Source organism: Paramisgurnus dabryanus, chromosome 21, assembly GCF_030506205.2.
Source record: "Paramisgurnus dabryanus chromosome 21, PD_genome_1.1, whole genome shotgun sequence".
Classification (NCBI taxonomy): domain Eukaryota; kingdom Metazoa; phylum Chordata; class Actinopteri; order Cypriniformes; family Cobitidae; genus Paramisgurnus; species Paramisgurnus dabryanus.
Genome location: NC_133357.1, coordinates 9016571 through 9037790, shown reverse-complemented (window position 1 = coordinate 9037790; position 21220 = coordinate 9016571). Strand labels below are relative to the sequence as shown.

Here is a 21220-nt window from a genome sequence, read left to right as displayed (position 1 = left end):
GCACCTGGATGCTGCAAGTCAAGTAGCTGATGAATCTATTTTGCACTTGTTTTTTTTCATTATCCATTTTCAAAATCCTTTTGGTCAGATGTTACTATTTTGGTTTTTCTGTGCTGTAAAAAAATATTGAAATTTCAGAGACTATTATTTTTCTTTCAAACTTTTATTCTAAGAACATACATCTTGATAACACAATTTTTCTGATTTCTCTTTTAGGCAAATTTCATATTCATAAAGCCAGATATTCATTCTAAACCTAATTTTAGAATGTTTGGCACTGACATTAAGTCCCTTTCCAAAACCTGACAACCATGACAAAGACTTTAAATTCAAAAGCTCAAAAAACATTTAATATACTTAATTCTGTAGTAAAGTATATTTGATTATATTGTATGCTTTATAAATTGTGATGTCCGTCTACCGCCTGTTATCTGTCCATTGTTGTCTTATAATTTTTAAATAAAAAAGTCAAGTCGCTGCGTTGATGTGGACAGCAGAGGGCGCGCGCCATTACAAAACGCTGTTAATAGTCAATGGGGTTAGATTACATGACGAAAATATTTAATTGTAAAATAAACACTGTTAGAATAAAACTTTAATACTTATTATTAATAATCAATGATATTAACATTTGGTTCTGAATAGTGTTCTGTTTCCTAATGAGGTCAGAGGTCATCTATAATCTTCACAGGAGTCAAACTGTCTATTGCTCAACTGGGGGAAAAGTTACACATCTGTCTCTCTGTCGATTTTTTTTCATTAACTTTAAGTACCACATTTAGATTTTCAGCACATTTGTTTATGTAGATTAAATATTTAAAATAATACAACTGTAGCCTATTAAAAGTGTACAACTGTATTATGCTTTAAGCAACATTTACAATCTTTGTGCTTGCAGTTTTTCAGGTCCAAATCTCAAAACTACTTCTTTAATCTTCACATCAACTATAGTTACTGCACATTTCTCATGCGATTAATTATGCAATACTGTTATATATCTTGTATTTATTCTATACACTGTATTAATTAAATATTTTGATATGGATTATTTTTATTGCCCGTATCTTCACTGTAAAGCTGGATAGAATGCAAAATTGTGAAAAGAGCTAGAAATCAATTTGAATTGATCTGAATTGTGATGATCTTGTTCTGTTTGTTAAAGACTTTTCATTATATTAATGTTCTCTTTAATGTTATGATTATTATGAGTCTTGCTGTTGTATTTGGGTGTCTGTAAGCTTCAAGTACCAGAAGAAAGTCTTTGTGGGTGAAAGTTTGTTTGGCAATAAAGTTCTTTCTGATTCTAGCATTAGTTTATTGCAACAGCCATTCAATGTTAAACAAGTTGTCATAATCTGTCAATAATATTTTCAATGCATTCTTTTTAGATTCCTTTTTTATGCATCCCTTACTTTTTCCTAGTTTTATTGTAAACGTGTCTAATGAAAATCTTGACTTTCACATATGAATAGAAAACACTGCGCTGATTCCCCAAACAGCACTGCATGAGCTGTTTTGCATGTTTACATATAAACATTTTGTATCTGTTCTTCTAAAGTGCTATATGCAGTTCTAAACGTAGGTTCGGGAGGAGCCTAAACATTCAGGCCTGTCAATCATCATCATCATGGGCGTATATAAGGCAGCCTTCAGGCCTTCCTGTCCAGCTGCTTTCTTTTCCGGCATCCCGCCTCCTCCCCATCTCCTCCTTCACTCTCTCTTTCTTCCTCTTTGCAGTTCCGTTGCAGGGGGTTGAACTTGTGGCTCGAGCCCCAGCCTCAGGTTCGCTCTCTCTGAAGGTTCAGAGCTCAGCTCAGGGAGCTCCCTTCGAGGACAGCAAGCCAAGTTTGTTTACCATTAATCATTAAGATCTGAATGCGCAGGCGAACTAGTGAAATAAAGATTTTGTGTGTTTTTTTTCTCTGCATCACAATGAGATTATTCTCTAAAACAGACCAACAGTAAATGTGAATCCTGGTCTTACCTCTTGACATCAATGCACTGTAAAAAAAAGAACTTGTTTTTGCAAGTCAGTTTTAATTTTTGACATGTGAATAGTTTACATAACTTAAGTTAAAGTAGCATACAAATATATGTTGATTTGTCAAAAATGCTGGATTGTTTTACATTGTGGACCTCTGTCATGTCTTATTTAATCCAGAACCTTTATTCTGTTATTCATTCATTTAATTATCTTGTTTTCTGTTTTTATTGTTACAGTTGTCTGACCTTTGTCTGCTTCACCTTCAGCTGTATACATTTTTTTGAGGTTTTTAATATTCTCCCTAAAGTATCAATAAGTATTCATTTCTAAACCAAAATCGCAGATGCAGACTCATTTTCGTGTGGATTTTACGGTTGACTAAAATGAACGCGTACCCTCCAACAGGTTCAGCATCACCGGTGTGTGACAGACAGACGGGCGGATGCAGACTCTGGACCAGAAGGGGGCGCGGCCTGATAGGAGAAGAGAGATGCTATTGGCTGCAGAACTGCTGATGAAGAGTGTGTATTTGTGTGTGTATATTTATGTGTGTGTGTGTGTGTGTGTGTGTGTGTGTTGGGTGGGGGAGGGAGGAGGATTTTGAAGCTTCTGTTCCGCAGTAGATTTGAGAGGGGGGGTATTACCGGGTGCGCGTGCGCTCATCGCGTTTTTACCGCAGTATCTCTGGATTAGCGCGCGCGCTGCGGCACTCCATTCGGTTCTCAGCAAGAAAAACGAACCGACCGATTAGCAAAGAAACTGCGGTCCTGATCCATCAGCCGGTGCTGCACGAGCGTTTATTCTCCCGTTATACCATCATAATACAGCGCGCCGCTCAGAATCTACAAGATCATGGCTAAAGAAGATGAGAAGAAGGAATCCGGGGAATGGAAGGAATTCTTCTGGAATCCGAGGACGCATGAACTGCTCGGTAGAACGGCGAGCAGCTGGGGTAAGTGCCGAAGCAAACGGCGGAATATAACGGTCTGCGTGCGCTCAAGCAAACCTGATGCGCGCGCCACACCACCGTTATCTTTGCGTTATTTCTAAAGGCGCAGTGCAATGCGCCTGATCTATGTGTGTGTGCGCGTGCGGCAGGCCGTAATGTGTTAAAGGACAATCTGGCGATGCTGCTGCTGTTGCGCGCTCCCGTGTAGGTGTGCGCGCCCTTGCGTGTGCGTTAAAGGTGAACGGGTGCAGAGGGACACACGAGATTTGTGCTTTTATCGGTCTCTGTGTGACTCATTCTCAAATACGTTAAAGATGCGCATTCAGTTGACCACACACGCATATGATCATTATTATTTTTTTTTTGATCGATAATCGATTGTAGGCAGATTGAGCGCGCTAGACGCGCAAGGTTATTCGGTGAGTGTCCTCCGCTCAAGCGCGCTCACGTGACATGACGGGATTTCGCTCATATCCGGAGCAGCATCATTACCATCATCCATCAGTTATATAACAATATACAGCACACACAATAAACTGTCTGTCCATCTAGTGTGCATTTAAAATAGCAGTAATATGACCACAAAACACCATCAAATAAATGTGTTAGGTTCTGGTCATGCATTCATTAATAATGACTTTTAGCTGAGTCACACTCTTTAGCTCTACAAAAGTGTGTGTGTGTGAGAGAGAGAGAGAGAGAGAGAGAGAGAGAGAGAGAGAGAGAGAGAGAGATTTAATGGCATGGTTACATTTAGTACAGGAAACAAGTTTACAAATAAAAAATCTGAATGTTATGTCTCTGCAGAACTGAAGTGATAAAATGTTTCATGTTAAGCATCAGATATTTATTAAACTGTTCATAGATGTTAACCACAGGTGGTTTACTTTCGCTGGTTTAACATTTAGTTCAATTTAACTTGTTAGTAGTTTGATTTGATTTAGATTTGCATGGGTATATCTTAATACCCATAATCCATTAAATGAACTTATTGATGATAGATTTGTCATATGGCTGAGCTGTATAATCTGAAGTCTATGTGCTTGGGTTTCTTATGATATGTGTGCATCATTTTATGTCAGGTGACCTCACTAGCCGGCTGTCATTTGTGTTACGCTCTCTGATTGGCCGAGAGCATAGATGACATCAGTGGTAGAGTAGCGAATGAGTGGAGCAGACTAATCTGATTCCCATCCCCCACTCGCCCTTTAAGAGAAAGAGAGAGAGAGAGAGAGAGAGAGAGAGAGAGAGAGAGAGAGAGATTAACATATAAAACAAAGATTTAAAATAGACCAAAAAATGTGTGCTAGAGAATGAGAGGATAAATAGAAAGAAAGAGAGTTTAAGTGTAAGAGGATTTTCTCACTCATCTGTCCAGTGATAAACTCATAAACAGAAAACAATCAGAGACAGAGAGATAAAGAGAACTGAAGGGAAACCAGGCGATGCCATCATAACACATCTATAAACATGATGATCATATACCGATATTAAAAGACTGAACCTCTGTAAATCACTGCATGACAACTATTATCCTCGGTTAACATGTCAGGTTAGATTAGTTAGCATGATTACTTGAACTCCTGAACATTAGTGAGGTAAGGCTTACTGTTAATGCACACCTGGAATATCAAATATTTAGGGGTGGTTTCCCAGACAGGGTTTAGATTAATCCAGCATTAGGCTTTGGTTGTATTAGGACATTAAAGTTATAATCAATACTGGTGTGCAACTTGAGACAAAACAACAGCACTGATATATCTTAAGATGTTTTGACATTCAGGCATTTTAGTCTGGGACTAGGATAAGATCTGTCTGGGAAACCATCCCTTAATGTGTAGCTGTGTTTTATTACGATGTCATTTTACAGATGATCTTCACTACAGCAAGTTAATGTGCTTTAATGTTTGTGTCTGATTGCAGGTCTGATTCTCTTGTTTTATTTGGTCTTCTATACATTTCTGGCTGGCATGTTCTGTCTCACCATGTATGTGATGCTGCTAACGCTCGATGACTATCACCCTACCTGGCAGGACCGTCTGGCTACACCAGGTACACACGCACGCATGCATGCATGCACGCACACATTCTGGTTTCAATGTTTTGTGGGAACATTCCATAGACATAATGCATTTTATACCATAGAAACTGTATATTCTATTCACTTCCCCTAACCCAAACCATCACAGAAACCTGTCTGATACTTCACATTCTTTAAGAAACATCATTTTGTTTGATTTATAAGCTCCAAAAGATCACAAAAATACTGGTATTCCTATCTTTGTGGGGACAAATAGCCCTTACAAAAGGTAAAACATGAGGAGAAATATTGAGCTTTAATGGATTTGTGATTCTGGTTTGTAGGTATGATGATCAGGCCTCGAGGCGAAGCTCTAGAAATCATTTATAATGTGGACCAAACTGAGAGCTGGGACAAATACATTCAGGCCCTGGACAATTTCCTTGAACGTGAGTAAAGAAACAGACAAAAACTGAAGTGATCTCTGTACATAATACAAACTAAATATAATTCATGCACATATATCAACTAATAACAAACATAACCAATACTTTACTAGATTAACACAACAGCAATGACATTTGTTTGCATTAAAGTAATGTGTTTAAAGGCTAAATTAGTTTTAAAATCTTTATAATGTCTTCTTTTGTTTGTCTTTTAGTAATATCTTTTGAATTTTAAAGGGTGCGATCATTGTATTTTTTTATCTTTTATCATTCATGCACAGTCAGTGCTTTATCATTTAATCGCTTAACTTTACCAGATTGATCACACAATGCCTCTTGCCCCCAAATGATGTTGATGATGAATGTTTTTCTCTCTTAAGATATGAGACAAAGGCAGATATATCAGATTAGATTGTTTCCATTATCCTTTAAATATAAGGATATAATATAAAAATACATCCAATGGAAACACATCAATTTTACAAAAACATTGCATCGCATTATTTGCATTTTCAGGTCGCTTGATGTAAGTAAATCACATAAAAATACTTTGAAGATGATGCTGCAGTATCTACAAAAAATCTCCCAGAAACACCTCAGTACATGTCTGCTCCCAACTATAAGAGGTTTAATGTCTGGATAATACTCCGTCGGTTAAAAATAATGGATGTAATATCAGTAAACGTACCAACATCGGTCGACTTGATGTATATGAAATCACGAGACAAAAAGTCTCAGTCGCATATCATTGGTTAATGGAAACCCCATCTTTGTCAACATTTAGAAAATAATGCTTAAGTTTTGCACAAACTTGTAATGGAAACGCAGCTATAGACACTATAGTTGACATCTGCGCTAAACTTCAGCCAACCTTTGGCTCTCTATACACTGATGATGGGTTATTTTCAACCCATTAAATTACAACCCATGGTGCTGGGCTCGTCCTTTTTGGTTGAGTCTTGTTCATATCCCTGGACGGTAGCAGTGCCTTAGTACAGTTATTAAAGTACAAATATGCAACACATATGTCAAGTTACTTTAACTTAAAAAATAAGACAAAAAGAATTTCAACTTGAATTTATAGGTTATGTCAACTTTTTTATAAAACTTAAAAGAATAGGTTGAATTGATTTGCAAAACCAAGTTGTCTTAACTTTGTGCTGTTTCTTTAAAGGCAATTTGATTAATATATTTCTTTATTACTACAATAACATAATGACATAGCATAAGCCCTTCTTCCTAAATATTTTAAGAATAAAACTGATCGGGTATTGTAGGTGTTAATAAGAGATCATTTAGGTTGAATCTTTTAGTCTTATTGATGTTTAATTTCTGTAAAGTCACCATTCAGATGAAAACACATTCATTTCTCTCTCTCTCTCTTATAATGATATCATCAGTGTGCATGTCAAATAAAGAGTTTCTGTGAAGAATCAATTTCATACAATCATTGATAGAGTCCGTCATGAAGTACTGGGTTATAATAGCAGTAGACCACACCGAGTTAAGTGAACTTAAACATGCAAGTTTTTGAGAGACTTTGAGTACAGGCAACTTAATACTTTGAGTCGCATTTGAACATTCATACACTTAAAAAATAAAACACTGCTTTACTTTTTAGTTTTTAAACTTTATTGCTAGTTTAAGTAAAGTCAATCGATTGCAACTTGCAATTTTAAGTGACAATTACTTAAGAAATTTAAGCCAATACGTTTCTACGTTTATGATAAAAGAGACGCTCACGTTTGCCAGATTCTCACTTAATCTCATGTGTAATCAGAGTTTAGTGTTAAGTGAGTGTCTTGAGAGATGTGAGCCTCTTTTTTATCATTAACCCTTTTAATGCATATGCATCAGGCACGTATTTTGCCATTACATGCAATGCCCACAGGTTCACATGAACACATATTTTGACATGACGAGCCACACACAACACCTCGAACTGAATGTTTTGGATTTCTTTGCCAGTCTGATGTGATGAATTTAAGAGCGTTTCTCTTTTTTCTTGTAGCGTATAATAACTCTCAGCAGGTGATGAATAATGACGCCTGCACACCTGATAAGTATTTCATTCAAGAGGACAGCGGAGAGGTTCGCAACAACCCCAAACGTTCCTGCCAGTTTAACCGCACCATGCTGGGAAATTGTTCCGGACTCACGGACCGCACTTACGGTTACGAGGAAGGCCAACCCTGCGTGCTTATCAAACTTAACCGGGTAACCGGCCAATCACAGCACAGATCACTCATAACACCAGCACTTTACAATATATGAGAATATATGAGGGATTATTGCTACCCAAATCGTGAAACACAGCTAAGGTGGCTGTGTTGTTTTCAGATTCAGTGATGGGTACGATTTCGACACAGCTGCTTAAACATGTAAAGAACTGAGAAATGCAGAGAGATCAGCAGCTGTCACTCAGACACGTGTAACACTTAAAATAGTTGAACGTGCTGAATGTATGTAATCTTGCTTCCTTATTTGTTCTGGTATAGAGATTTAATGAATCATGAAAACTCTTACAGGTTATTGGAATGCTGCCAGGGAAGGACGGACAAACTCCATACGTCTCATGTGGAGCAAAGGTAAGAGAAACTAAATGAGTCATGAAATCATTGATCTTTTACATTTGTTTACTTAATGCATTCCTCTGCACTCAGAAATACAAAGATGGAGATGAGTGGGTAAGACAAATAAAGGTGCAGACTAGTCTGTTGTACTTAGTGCCCGTTATGCCCTAACCTTTAGTCCACTACACTAGTAAAGTACACATCCAGATCTACTGCACACGCTAGACTAATGCTGTGTCCACGGATCAGATACGGTCAAAATCTTCTTTGTTCATAGACTTGACTGTGGTTAGGAAAAGTTAACTCTTTCTCCGCCAGCGTGTTAAAAAACTTGCCAATATATAGAAATGAAATAACAGACCCTCTGCTTTCATACAACAACAACAACCCATTCCATCCTACCTTCATTCGTTCTCTTTTTATCATCTCTCAAATATGGTTAGGTTTCTGCAAAAATACAACATTTTGAGCAAAAAGCTGAGATGATTGTATTTTTGTAAAGGACTTTTGTTAGAGATCAGGTTCAGAGAGATGATTAAAACATACACAGAGGTTGCTTCTCAATATGCTTCCTCGCTCCTACATCCTATGACCCTGAAACCGATCGAGCCCCTCGTCATGTAGGACATCTCAATTATTTAATTGTACCGCGAGGGATGAGGAGTGAGGAGACTTTCTAACGAGTCATGAGCGGAATATACAAGTGTTATATCAACTAAACCTAAATGTAGACTCAGTTCAGACAGTACATTTAAAATCTACATGCAGTAAATGATCAGTGGTATAGATGCATATATTAATTATTTTACAGCTCATGTAAGAATAACTTTATTTTAATGTAATGAGACTATATACTCTAACTCAAATGTGTGTTTAACTTTATTTTTAAGTGCATTTATGAACTTTATACAGAGAGTGAGGATACGCTGTTTCACTTAATACTTCGTCCACCCTGTCCTCACGTCTTTCCTCACTTGCATCCTTGGAGGGTGGAGCCTCGAAAGGATGCGAGGATGCACAAAAAAGAATTGAGAAGCACACAGAGTTTTTACTGTTTTTGGATCAGTGGATGCTTCAGTGTTTTATAGGTTTGGTAGGAGCGCCACCTAGTGGATAATAGCGGAAATATAGATTGACGTAAAAAGCGTCATTGGCAAGGAAGCGTTTTCTGTTAATTGACTCATCAATGGTGGGGAAAGAGTTAATGATTGTGGCACCATAGATGCTTTACAGTTTCCACAGTGCTGCTCTTCCTAACATTGATCTCTGATACTGAACCTGTCACCCTGTTTCTGTCTGATATATGTGACACCTCCATTAATCTCTGCAGAAGGAAGACAGCGACAGCATCCATGAGATTGCATTCTTCCCTACGAATGGAACCTTCAACCTCATGTACTACCCATACTACGGCAAAAAAGCACAGGCAAGACACACACAGATGCTTTCAAACACTTTACACACCGTCATTATAAATGTGTGTAACTCTAATGTGTGTGTTTGTGTGTAGGTGAATTATTCTCAGCCTCTGGTAGCAGTGAAGTTTCTGAACATCTCTATGAACACAGACGTCGACGTGGAGTGTAAAATCAACTCCAATACCATCACTCAATTCAGCGAGCGAGATAAGTTTGCTGGCCGTATCACCTTTAAACTGCGCATCAACAAAATGTAGAACAACCATCAGTGGACCACACAAACACACACACACATTTACTTACACAAACACACACAAACACAGGAACATAAACATAAGAGGAGATTTCAGGAGGAATCATTCATATCAAAGTATTCTGTGTTTTTAGCCGTCCCAATATTCCTGTCTACACAATGAATTCTGTCTGTGTGTGTGTGCGTGTGTGCGTGCGTGTGCGTGTGTGTGTGCGTGCGTGTGTGTGTGCGTGTACACACTTGTGAGTTTTCAGTAATCTTGACTGATATTGCTGTAGAGAGCAGAAGGAAAACATCTTTAAGTTTCTCATGAAGAATACTGAAATAAATCATGAGCTGAATATGAATGAATCTGAAAAACTGAAGTCTTGCTCGCATTTTACCCCAAAATCACTAAAAATAAGACGTTTATCGTAAAGAAAATTATGCCTGTTAGAAGACCAATAATATATTTACCACACTCAGCCCATGACTATAATGCATGAAAGAGGTTTAGTAAATGAAGAGTATTTATATATCATAATAGTAGTTGCATTTGTACAGCCTTTTGATTTATCCTGAACAATAAAACATTTAAAGAAAAGAGTAAAACATCGATGTGACAACAAAAATTATACCATTAACTTTTGTGAAACATCTCTAATGCTCAGGGTGTGACAGACTTCATTTGCTTTATTGGCAGATCGTGTATAAAATCATTTGTTGTTTTGGGCGGTAAAATGTTTTTCTGAGATTCATTCATACAGTCGATAATAATGATGGCTAATTCTGATGATCAAATATTATCCACAGATGATTGGATCAATAAATAGAGCCATAGTAGTAATATCAACAGTAACACACTGTAAATTAACGTCTGTCAAAGGGAAAAACAACATTTTCTCTTCTATTCCAATATTTGTATTATTTATTTATTTATTTATAATGGTATATTTATGTTGTTATTCCTTTATTTATTTGTTTATGAATGATTTGAATTGTGGTTTTTATTTGTTTTTCTATGACAAAGTTTGTGAGAAAATATTTTTTACCACTGTAACACACGCACACACACACGCACACACACACACCGCTATGTCTGATTGGCTGCTGTTCTGCACATGCTCAGACTGCACTTAACGACTGAAACGAAGAGCCAATGAGCTTCAAGCTACGCCATATCACGTCAACATTTATTTCGCAATTCGTTTGCCAAATTGTTAAATGACTGATAATTGATTCGCTTGGGAAAGGTCTGACATCCATTTAAGTGTGTACACAGCAATACCTTACGGTCCACGTGTGTATGTTAATACTTGTAAATAATGACGAATCTGAGGTGGTTAATGAAGTAAAAAAATTGCCAAGCCAATATTTACTAATCTAGATGACAGAACAAGCGTGTTTTTCATTTTTTACTTGTTTGTTTAGAGCACATCATGGGTTAGCTGTACTCTAGCACCCATTAGGACAGCTAATATATGACGTGAACGTTAGCTGCATATCTCTCTCCAAACTTTGCGTTGTATTTTACCTTTCGTAGAATCAAAGATTTTGATCATGTGATTTGACATTTGGATGTTTAAGAAGATTTCTGTTGAATGGATGAAACCTGCTACCCATCAGACGGATGATTTACCGGCAGGTTAGCGTATAGAGTCGTGTAGTCAGATGGTTAGTTAGCAAAGCGCTTATTAGCAAATCACAAGCCTGCTATCGGCTGCGTTTCTATTGGCCCTTCAAATTGCGCAAATTAAATAACGAATCGAGATGGTTCACCTGACAAGCGTAAAAGTCACATGATCAATTTTGTGTAGGACAAGACAGAAGAGGTTTGCTCAACTTTTCACGTGGCGTTACAGAACTGACAAGCGCGTGGCATCAAAATACGGTCCACTGCTCTGTGTGCTTTCGATTCGCTCTCTTTGTATTTTGATGTCATCTGCATGTCGGTCTGCATGGCGCTGTATGAAGTCGAGCACACCCGTCGTCATGGTTTTGACTTAGCACTAGACAACAAAATGATGTTTTAGTCGCATAACATTGGTTGGCAATAGCTTTTTGTCGATATTCAGAAAATTAGGCTAAAGTTTTGCGCAAATCTTTAATAGAAACACAGCTTTGTGTGGCCGGCCTTGTCTTTGTGTTTTTTACAATCCCTGATTTTGCCCCGATTAGTGAATGTGTTGTGATTATCTTCAGTTACTACCACAGTGTTGTGCGTTCAAAACGTTTGAGGGTGCGTGTTAGAAAAGTGTGGAAAAGACAAACACGGACATGTTTTCAATTGAGCATCACCGGTCCATCCGTCGCACATCCGCACAGAATCGACGGCCTGATGTTCGATGTTTACACATAGCAGTGACTACTAACTAGATTAGTGGCGTGCTAAACCTACGCTGCCCTCTGTACGTTTACCAAGATCTACTCTACGTGTGCTGCCTGACTGCTTTACGTCACAGAACAGATTTTCTATGTTGTTAAGATACGCTAAATCTAATTATTGCACATTCTTTTTCACTTCTGTTCAATGCAGCGTTGCATCCTTATATACAACACACATTTCTTTCTTTAACATATGGTTTACTCAATAGTCATTTTTGTCCGATTTAGACTTACATATCACTATGGAAACAGAAGGAGTGATGTCATAAACATACGAAACACTGTAACACGATGATGTCATGGATGATTGCAGTGTAACAATGAGGTTCTTTACGATACGGCAACATTCAACGACATACTGTACGCTTTCAATGAACACAATTCTTAATATTACCTGTTGTTCATTGTTAGTTCATAATTTCTCGACTGATGTTGCTGTTAGTTAGTTAGTAGAGATAAACATAAACTACAGTCAATGAATGTTGTAATGAAATATGATTAGATGAACTATTGGGTTAACTAATGTTAATCTGCAGAAGTGTTACAGGAATACAGTTTTGTTTTTGATAATATCACTGCAACACACACACACAACACACACACACACACACACACACACACACACACACACACACACACACACACACACATACACAACATCAATAGCTTTACACACACAGTTCAGCTTTTGTCTTTGTCTGTGTTTTCTTCAAACCAATAACTGGCTCCACGCTCGCCGCTTTAATTCACGCTGGATGAATTGAAAAGCTCATAATCTCTGATTTCTCATCTGTCCATCATAGTGACACAGTGTATTTTTTCTTTCATCACTCTCTGTACAAACACTGCTCAGAATCTAGATGTATCTTAAGAAATAGCCTGAATATACTGTTATATATTGCCTGACATGAAAATTGTGAAACTTATATTGGAAAAATAAATGATTATCATTATAAATGAAAAACAGTAAATAAAAACATTTTGTGTTTAACAAACAGTCTGTGTCTGTGTTTTTAAAATGTTGTAAACACTTTGTTTAGCAGTTTGAGCTGAGGACAGATTCAATCTTCCAGAAAAGAGCGGAGAATTTCTGAAGTTGTGTAAATACATCATTAATGCTACACAACCTCACAAAACAGCCTGTACACCGTTAGTCTTTGAAATAAACACTGAAAGATGAGAGTTGTGTGTTTGCTGTCGGGTAAAAATGAAGAACATCACAGCGCTCAGATACAGACGAGGAAAAACTTTAAAGTGAAACATCCCTAATAAATATGAGGCCTGATTTTTAGAGCTATTCATCTTTTTATTATAACTGTAACATTACATTCACTTTACTGTAGTGTTACCAATCATTTGATTTCAATCAGCAGAAAAGCCGCACCTAATAAATAAGATTAAAGTTATGAAACAAAATTGAACCTTGAATTTTTGAAGATTTTGTTTGTCTGCAGATTTGTTTGTGTCTGTGTGTGTGTGTGTTACGGTAGGTCCAGCATGTTCCTGAGCTTCAGTTCTCTCTCTGTCCTTTGGTGAATTTCTCGGATGGCTGTGATGATGATGTTGATCACAGGCTCCGCCTCTTCGCGTCTGCGCACACACACCAGCTGCAGGAACACGCCTCTGTCGGGCATGGACTGGAACACGAGTTCGGCAGCTCGCTGGACAAACCAGGGGTGATGCGGCGCTAGAACCTGCAGATACGCCTCCCGACACAGCTCACCCATGCTCCGCTCATCAGGCTCTGTCCCCAACTTTTCCAGCAGCAGCTGTAACCATAGCAACGAGCGATGGAGACGCAGCAGAGTCCGACTCCCGGAGTCTGTCTGTCTGTCAAAGGAGACCACGCCCCTCTCCAGCTCCGCCTCCAGCATGGACCGTACAGAGTGGTAGGCGTGTTGATCTGTGAGCTGAGGATTATGGGTAGACTGTATGACGTTTCTCTGATGTGCAGATTCTTCCTTCGAGAGCTGTCGGATGAGTGTAATCTTCTCTTCAACCTTGTAGGTGAAAAAACCCACCAGTGGACCCAAAGACTCCATAAACCTGCAGAACAACACAACATCAGTCACAGACTCTGTGTGATTTTGTGTGTGTGTGTAAACTACAATCTGTCTTTAAACAAAGAGTATTAATTGGATAGCTGACCCAAGAAAACTTGACCACAATTACAGACTCTAAGGCTACATTTACACAACAATGTAGTGAGTTTGGGAAAATTAACATGCACACAACAACGCTGTCAAAAAGATCTGCGCTTACACACACACAAAAAAAGCTGTATTATGTTTGCCAGTCCAGTAGATGGCGATGTTACTTTGTAAAGAAACACTACATGTCTGTGCAAATATGTATTCTTCTACGGAGCGATAAATACAAACGATCAAGTCTACGAAAGCATCGACCATTTTTTGCTTTGATGGGCGGTGAAGTCGTTTTATTGCTAAGTGACCCTGGACTTTAAAGCACCAAAATGTAAACTTTGTTGGAGAAGTGTTAATGAACTCAGTATCTTGAGCAGAACAAACACAGTCCTGTGGGCTGCCACTGTTGTCTCGCATGTCTTGTCATGTAACACTGTCATGTAATTACACACAAATGAAAGAAAAATTTTAAACCCATTCAGCAAAATGACACAGTACCATGACTGCACTGTCAAGTGTGCCTGCAAATAGTCTCCTGCTATTGAAAGTAATGAAGGGGACTATTTTTGGGCAGTGCGTAATATCACTACGCCTGCTGCAGTCGGTCTTAGTACACGATGTAACTACAGAAGAGTCAAGTTTTAAATAGGAAAAATATCAAAACTCTTTGGTTATCTTTTAGCGTAATGCTAATGGTCTAATAAGATTCAATGGATTATGCTAAGCTATGCTAAAAGTGTTAGCGTCAGACCCAGAGATCAGCTGAATGGATTCCAAAACGGCAAAAATCAAATGTTTAACTCTAGGGGAACTGGAAAATTAGCATATTTTGTTTTTTAAAAAAGGGGAGTGTCCCTTTAACATCGTACCAAATGACAAGACTGGGTTAGTACTCTTATAAAACCAAGTATAACTTTTACAGGCACAATTTATAAATTAGTTTAAATAAAATCTAAATTAGAAAGCAATAAAACACTGTAAAAGCCTTTATAAAGCTATTCAAATCCAACAATTTATAAAGTAAATGCATTTAAATGGGACATATTTTGGCAATCACAGCAGAAATGATGCAGAAATATGAATATGCAAATGTAGTTAATATGATAACTATCAAGTCTAGGTGATTTATATGAGGATTATACTTAATCAGCTCATCCCAGCAGAGCAGGTACGGTTCTAACAGAACGTCAGAGGCGGGCCCGAGGGCGGAGTTTAGATAGTGGAGGAGGCGGGACGCTTGGAACTTCTGTCCAACACACTCTTTGATGACATCACTTCCTGGATACACATCATTGGTAACAGCAGCAGGCTGAATGATTTGGAGAGAAAGAGAGAGCGGTGATGATTAATGTGTGTGTTCAGCTTTTACCCTGGAGGAACTAGAAACTACAACACACAAGAACTGTGACATAAAGTGTGTCAAGTGTGTTGTGTTGTTGTGTTCTCACCTCTTTAGTTGCTGAATAGACACTCAGACATGGCTGTAATGAACGATCACAGCTCTCAAACTTTCCTTGAGCTACACCGAAGATCAGAGATAACAGAGAGATCAGTTACTTCAGCACGTGTGTGTGTGTCTGTGTGTCTGTGTGTGTGTGTGTGTGTGTGTGTGTGTTTACTTACGCAGCCACAGTGAGCTCACAAACAGCACTAAACACAAAGAGACTGAGGTGAGTACACACTGAAACAGACGAGATCTCCTTCTCATCGTAATGACGTCTCACCACACCGCCGGCTGTCTGCTTCTCTCTTTCTAATCCACCTATTGAAGAATCTCAAAACTCAAATCAGTGCGTGACCTTTAAACCGCTGCACGTCTATCAGTGATTGTGTAAGTAGATGTTTGTGTCGCATTCACATCTGAACTCAAAATCATTTTCAAACTGAATTTAAATTAACAAAAAATAAAAGAAATACACATGAACATGATATCATACTCATATCAAGTTTTACATTACAACTTTAGTGATCAGTTAGTGATAGAGGTCAAGATTTGATGGCCGTCTGTTCCACTAAAACTTTCACTACTGTTACTAAGTAATTAGTTACTGTAACTTTTAGCTTTTTCCATAAAGGGATTCCTCATTAATTTAATGATGTAATTGAAGCGTGTGTATGTACTGTAGATCAATGATATATAATACAATAGTGGATTTAACATCAACATTTAAAGATTAAGGTTCAAATGCATGTTTTTTATGAATCCTTCTCACTTTAAATACTTTGCTTCTGTTAAAGGCGGGGTGCATGATCTCTGAAAGCCAGTGTTGATATATGAAATCACCTAAACAAACACGCCTCTACCCCAATAGAATCTGGACCTTCTTTTGATAGACCCGCCCCACACATACACAACCCAGGCAATGATGTTGGTTAGAAGACACGCCCCTTACTGCTGATTGGCTACAAGTGTGTTTTGGTATTCGGCCTGACTGCCTTTTCCAAAGTGTTTTTCAAAATGTATGCACCCAGCCTTTAATAAGAGTAATGGTAACTATTAGTGTAATAGCATTACACTGTAAAAAATTTCCCTGTAAAATAACAGTAAAGAGCTGGCAGCAGAGACGCCAGCAGTATACTGTTATTTTTACGGTATTTATACGTAAAATGACTTTACGGTAGTAGTCTGTAAACCAGAAAAACTGTATTGTTCTGTATTTATATAATTTACAGTAAAGAGCTGGCAGCAGAGACGCCAGCAGTATACCGTTATTTTTACAGTATTCATATGTAAAATTAATTTACGGTAGTAGTCTGTAAACCAGAAATACAGAATACTTCTGTAGTCACACTGTTAAATAATTTCACAGTCTAATAAAGTAAAAAATAAATGCATTTTTCTGTGATTTATTTAGAAACTAAAATAATATTGTTTAGGTTTAAAGTAACAACCTAAACAATATTATTGTAATTTCCAAATAATCACAGAAATATGCAGCATTTTTTAAATAACATAAATTTAGTCTCTAAAAATTCTTCATTGATATTTAAAATATCATTCTCCCATGAACTTGCCCAATGAATTCCCAGGGCTAAAGACAACTGCTTAAGATATGCATTATTGTGAATATTATGCAAAATAAGCAACAAAAACTTTCAAATCAAACACCTTTATTTCAAAGAGAAATGTCAATGTCAACATGAATACAAAAAAGGAAAGAAAATAAATCCTGTTGGACAATGTTGAAAAAGCTTTCTAGTAGTAAACAGAAACAGTAGTTTCTTGCTTTAGACTATGGCAATAAACGTACGTTCTTAAATTGCTCGTCAGAGACTGCCCCTAATCCTAACCAAATGTGAAGGGCATAACCTATAGTTTACTTTTTGAAAACATACCTAAGGCCATTTTGAAACTATTATAGTACAGTAGAACATTTTGTCAGGATGTATCAATAATAAGCATAAAAAACATTTAGGATGAAACCGTATAGGCACATGTGCCACTGCAAGCTAGACTTGCAGGTTACCTCTTAAAATTGTCCTGTGAGGTAGGTTTGTGTTTTTACATCTTAGTTCTTGTGGATCCAGAAGAGACGATCATCACTTTAGTAGCCGCTGTTTCTCTCTGCAGCATTATTCAAAAAAAATAAAACTTTTTTTTGGTACCATAGGAATGAATGGGGCTAGGCTAAATGCTAACACATTCACAACACGCTGTACAGTGCACGCATTGAAAAAAGATAGGTATGTATTAATTCGTCTAGGTTGAGGTAATAACATAGTTTAATATGGCAAAAGGGTAGACTATTCCTTTAATGACATCAAATGGAATTATAATAAAGTCTATAGACCGTTTCAGCGGTAACAACATAAACAAGCCGCTGTCGCGGTCCGCACGTAACTTCCGGTAAACTCCGCTAATAATAAATAACAACAAATTCTTTAAACATAGTTTATTTATATAACAAGCAAACAAAACAACACATAGATTACCTAGGAAACCAAAACATTTGTTATTTTCGACGAGGCATTTGTTCAAGAGATCAGTTTAGCAACCAGTCAGACCATTAAAAAAACGAAACCGGAAGTAAGGTTCGGATCCAGACGTGTATCACGTGCGTCCGATGAAACCATCTATACCCTGTGTGTGTGTGTGTGTGTGTGTGTGTGTGTGTGTGTGTGTGTGTGTGTGTGTGTGTGTGTGTGTGTGTGTGTGTGTGTGTGTAGGTGTTGAGGCTTGAAATGTACAGTACTAATTCCATTTTATGCATAAAATACAAACACATTAATTTAATTGTATATATCTATATAATGATGGCAGGGATTGAAGGGGTTTACCTCTGAATGAATTCCAGAGGGCAGGCTGTCTCATCTTGATACTGAAGGCTGAAAATGTAGTAGGTTGCAAACATAGCAGCAAGTCCAATTGCAAATGTTGGTGTGATGCCCTCAGAGCCCTTAAAGGTGATCATCCAACCCTTAATTGTGACTTGCCTTGTTGCACTTGAAACTTAACAACATGGAAATACTTGTTACCTTGTGTAAACATTTGTAAACTCAAGATGAATGGATAAAATATACAATGTGTCTATCAATGATTCTAAATTAAATGTATATTACCAGGTATCAGGCGAGGACTTGCAGGAAGACTGAGAGTTGTCTCAACGTCAGCTGCAGTGGCAGATACCTGAAGGGAACAAATACATTATCCTTACCATAATAAGATTTTTAAGAAGAAAATTTATAAAAAGGACAATAATTAGTAAACACTAGGTGGAATGTAACCAAGACGTGAACGAGGTACCTACAATCAAACTTCTAAATAGATTTGACATTCAAAATTTAAAGGGTAACAATTTATTTTTTTAACTCCATGTTGTCACACGTAGCTTACATGCAGCTTCCTTTGAGCCAAAAAAATATTTACACCTCTCTTTTTACATATGTAGTAGTACTCCCACAAACTAGTACACACATTGCATTCACAAAGAGTCCAGAAAGACAATATTTTCACACCAATTTGGCGTTTAAAAAGAAAAATGCAAAGCCTTGACTATTCAACTTTAACCAAACTACAATTAGCTTTATTTTCTTGTTAACTGTTTGTAAAACACTTTTCATTTAAAGTCGACACAAACAAAATAAAACTCACCAAAACCATCTTGGATAGTCGATGTTCAAATAATCCTATGGTTTGGTTAAAGAAAATTTTTTAATAAGTGTTGTTTCTCAAATTCAGAAGTAGCCTACGGCTAACTTTATACCAAAATTAAACAAAATACCACTCAAAAGTAATATTGTTTTGGCTATTCAAATCTAAGCCTCACTGTTCAATGACATGTTTAAATCCCTAGCAAGAGAAGCTTCTATCAGTTGATATCAAGCATTTTTGGCAATATGAATAAGATTTGAATTACCGTTTCATTTGTAGATGCAAGACCCGATGAATTTGATGAAGAACACTTGAGAATGTGCAGCACGTCATCTCAATTGTACGTCCTCTTCTGGAAAATCTCCAATCCAAATAATGGTTCCCGAAATTCCATCCAGGGGTTAATGACAAATTACTTCTGTATTTTTTTAAAGAAAATTGACCAAAAGCAAAAGGCTAGCCTCAATTTATAAAACTAATATTGCTTCTGACCGTGCTCCAAATTCCCCAGTCAACATGCATTTTCGAGAAAATACTGTATTGTCCTGTAATTTAAAACATCAACTTACTGTTGAGGGCCTCTGTCTTGTTGCTCCAATTTAAGCAGCCCACAATGCATTGCTAATTACAGTACTAAACTGTTTAACATGAAAACAGTATTTTAGTGTTGAAAATTGGCTGTAAATTTACGGCAATTGCTTACAGTGTAATATAACTGAGATATTGGCTGTTTATTAGCACAGATTAATCTCTGATTCTGCAAAACCTTCTCATTCTACATCCTTAATCCTACCAATACTTTACTAAGTATTAATAAGCAGTAATTAGGATTATATTGAGAAAAAGTAGTTAATAGTTAGTGAAAACTGGATCTTGAAACGTGTGTCCAGAATAATCGATGTACCTTTATATGATTTATTCCAGCCGTTTAAATCTTTGTAGGTTTTACTAAATAGGATTTAGAAAGTAATTAGTAACAAGTAATTAAATACTTTTTGTACATTTTTATAGTAATCCAATTACATGATTAAAGATGTCATTACTATCTAGTAATTCATTACTTTTTTAAGTAACTTAACCAACACTGCTGATACACAAAAATTGCAAGTTGTTTAGGTCATAGGTTTGAACCCAGGGAACACAAATACTGATTTAAAAAATGTATAGCTTGTAATGCAAAATACAATTATCTATCTAGCCTTAATCACAGATCTTTACAAGAAAGGGTCAATACTTGGTCATCTTATCATTAAAGATCGCACGCACGCACACACACAGATGTTTTAGTAGTTACAAGTTTTATTGTGTAGTAGGCTACAGTGTAAATGACAAACACAACAGAAGTGTACACTTAAGAGTCTCTGTTGAGAACACAAACACATCATAAATCAATTTAAGACAAAGTCATGAATGAAGTTTACACAAAATAAAAAAGGTACTTTTTCCTCCATCCATTGACGGACAGGTTAGAAATGAGTTTCATCGTGAGGTTTTTGATTCTTTCATTTCCTCTTGTTTCTACAACACAAATTAAAAACTTTATAGAAACACTTTAGACAAATAATAATGAATTAGATGAATGCTTTTTTCATACAATAAGATAGACAAACTCAATAAGCACTTTGATTTAACTGATGTCATTTTTTACTCATTTAGGTTTTTGGGACCAATCTTTGAAATGTGATGAAATCTTTTGTGAATGTAAGACTGCTGTATTGTGTGTAAGGCTTACAGGTCGTCCTCGTCCACAGAAGATCGTCTTAACTCCCGTCTGTGGAGAAACACGTTTGAGAACAGGAGGTTGTTTTAGTTCTCTTAATAACTCTGGACTGCTTAAACCCACTGCAAGAGACACACACACACACACACACACACACACACACACACACACACACAAAACCAAAGTCCGAGCATTAACCTTTTCTGATGTTCACATCCGTGCCTACTGAGCAAGATTTAGCGTTACATTTAGCGTTC

General features: G+C 37.1%; 2 protein-coding genes across 2 annotated transcripts; one reads left to right on the top strand and one right to left on the bottom strand.

Annotated features, from left to right (window-relative positions):
• The first annotated feature begins 2624 nt into the window (after window positions 1–2624).
• On the top strand, window positions 2625–13004 carry atp1b2a (ATPase Na+/K+ transporting subunit beta 2a). The gene is made up of 7 exons (XM_065275733.2): window positions 2625–2936; window positions 4857–4985; window positions 5298–5402; window positions 7411–7616; window positions 7928–7987; window positions 9303–9398; window positions 9483–13004. The coding sequence occupies exons 1-7, from the start codon at window positions 2837–2839 to the stop codon at window positions 9645–9647; spliced, it is 861 nt and encodes a 286-aa protein (XP_065131805.1). The 5' UTR covers window positions 2625–2836; the 3' UTR covers window positions 9648–13004.
• Window positions 13005–13360: 356 nt separating this feature from the next.
• On the bottom strand, window positions 13361–16571 carry gltpd2a (glycolipid transfer protein domain containing 2a). Its single transcript, XM_065275714.2, has 4 exons — window positions 15775–16571; window positions 15600–15670; window positions 15294–15460; window positions 13361–14053 (listed from the first exon to the last, which is right to left on the bottom strand). The coding sequence occupies exons 1-4, from the start codon at window positions 15857–15859 to the stop codon at window positions 13489–13491; spliced, it is 888 nt and encodes a 295-aa protein (XP_065131786.1). The 5' UTR covers window positions 15860–16571; the 3' UTR covers window positions 13361–13488.
• Between the last annotated feature and the right edge of the window lie 4649 nt (window positions 16572–21220).

Coding starts and splice junctions, on each gene's coding strand:
- gltpd2a (XM_065275714.2), bottom strand. CDS start 15,859: ATGAGAAGGAGATCTCGTCTGTTTCAGTGTGTACTCACCTCAGTCTCT. Junction 15,671..15,774: donor TGTGAGCTCACTGTGGCTGC/GTAAGTAAACAC, acceptor TCTTCGGTGTAG/CTCAAGGAAAGTTTGAGAGC. Junction 15,461..15,599: donor TCTATTCAGCAACTAAAGAG/GTGAGAACACAA, acceptor CAAATCATTCAG/CCTGCTGCTGTTACCAATGA.
- atp1b2a (XM_065275733.2), top strand. CDS start 2,837: ATGGCTAAAGAAGATGAGAAGAAGGAATCCGGGGAATGGAAGGAATTC. Junction 2,937..4,856: donor TAGAACGGCGAGCAGCTGGG/GTAAGTGCCGAA, acceptor GTCTGATTGCAG/GTCTGATTCTCTTGTTTTAT. Junction 7,617..7,927: donor TGCTTATCAAACTTAACCGG/GTAACCGGCCAA, acceptor AAACTCTTACAG/GTTATTGGAATGCTGCCAGG.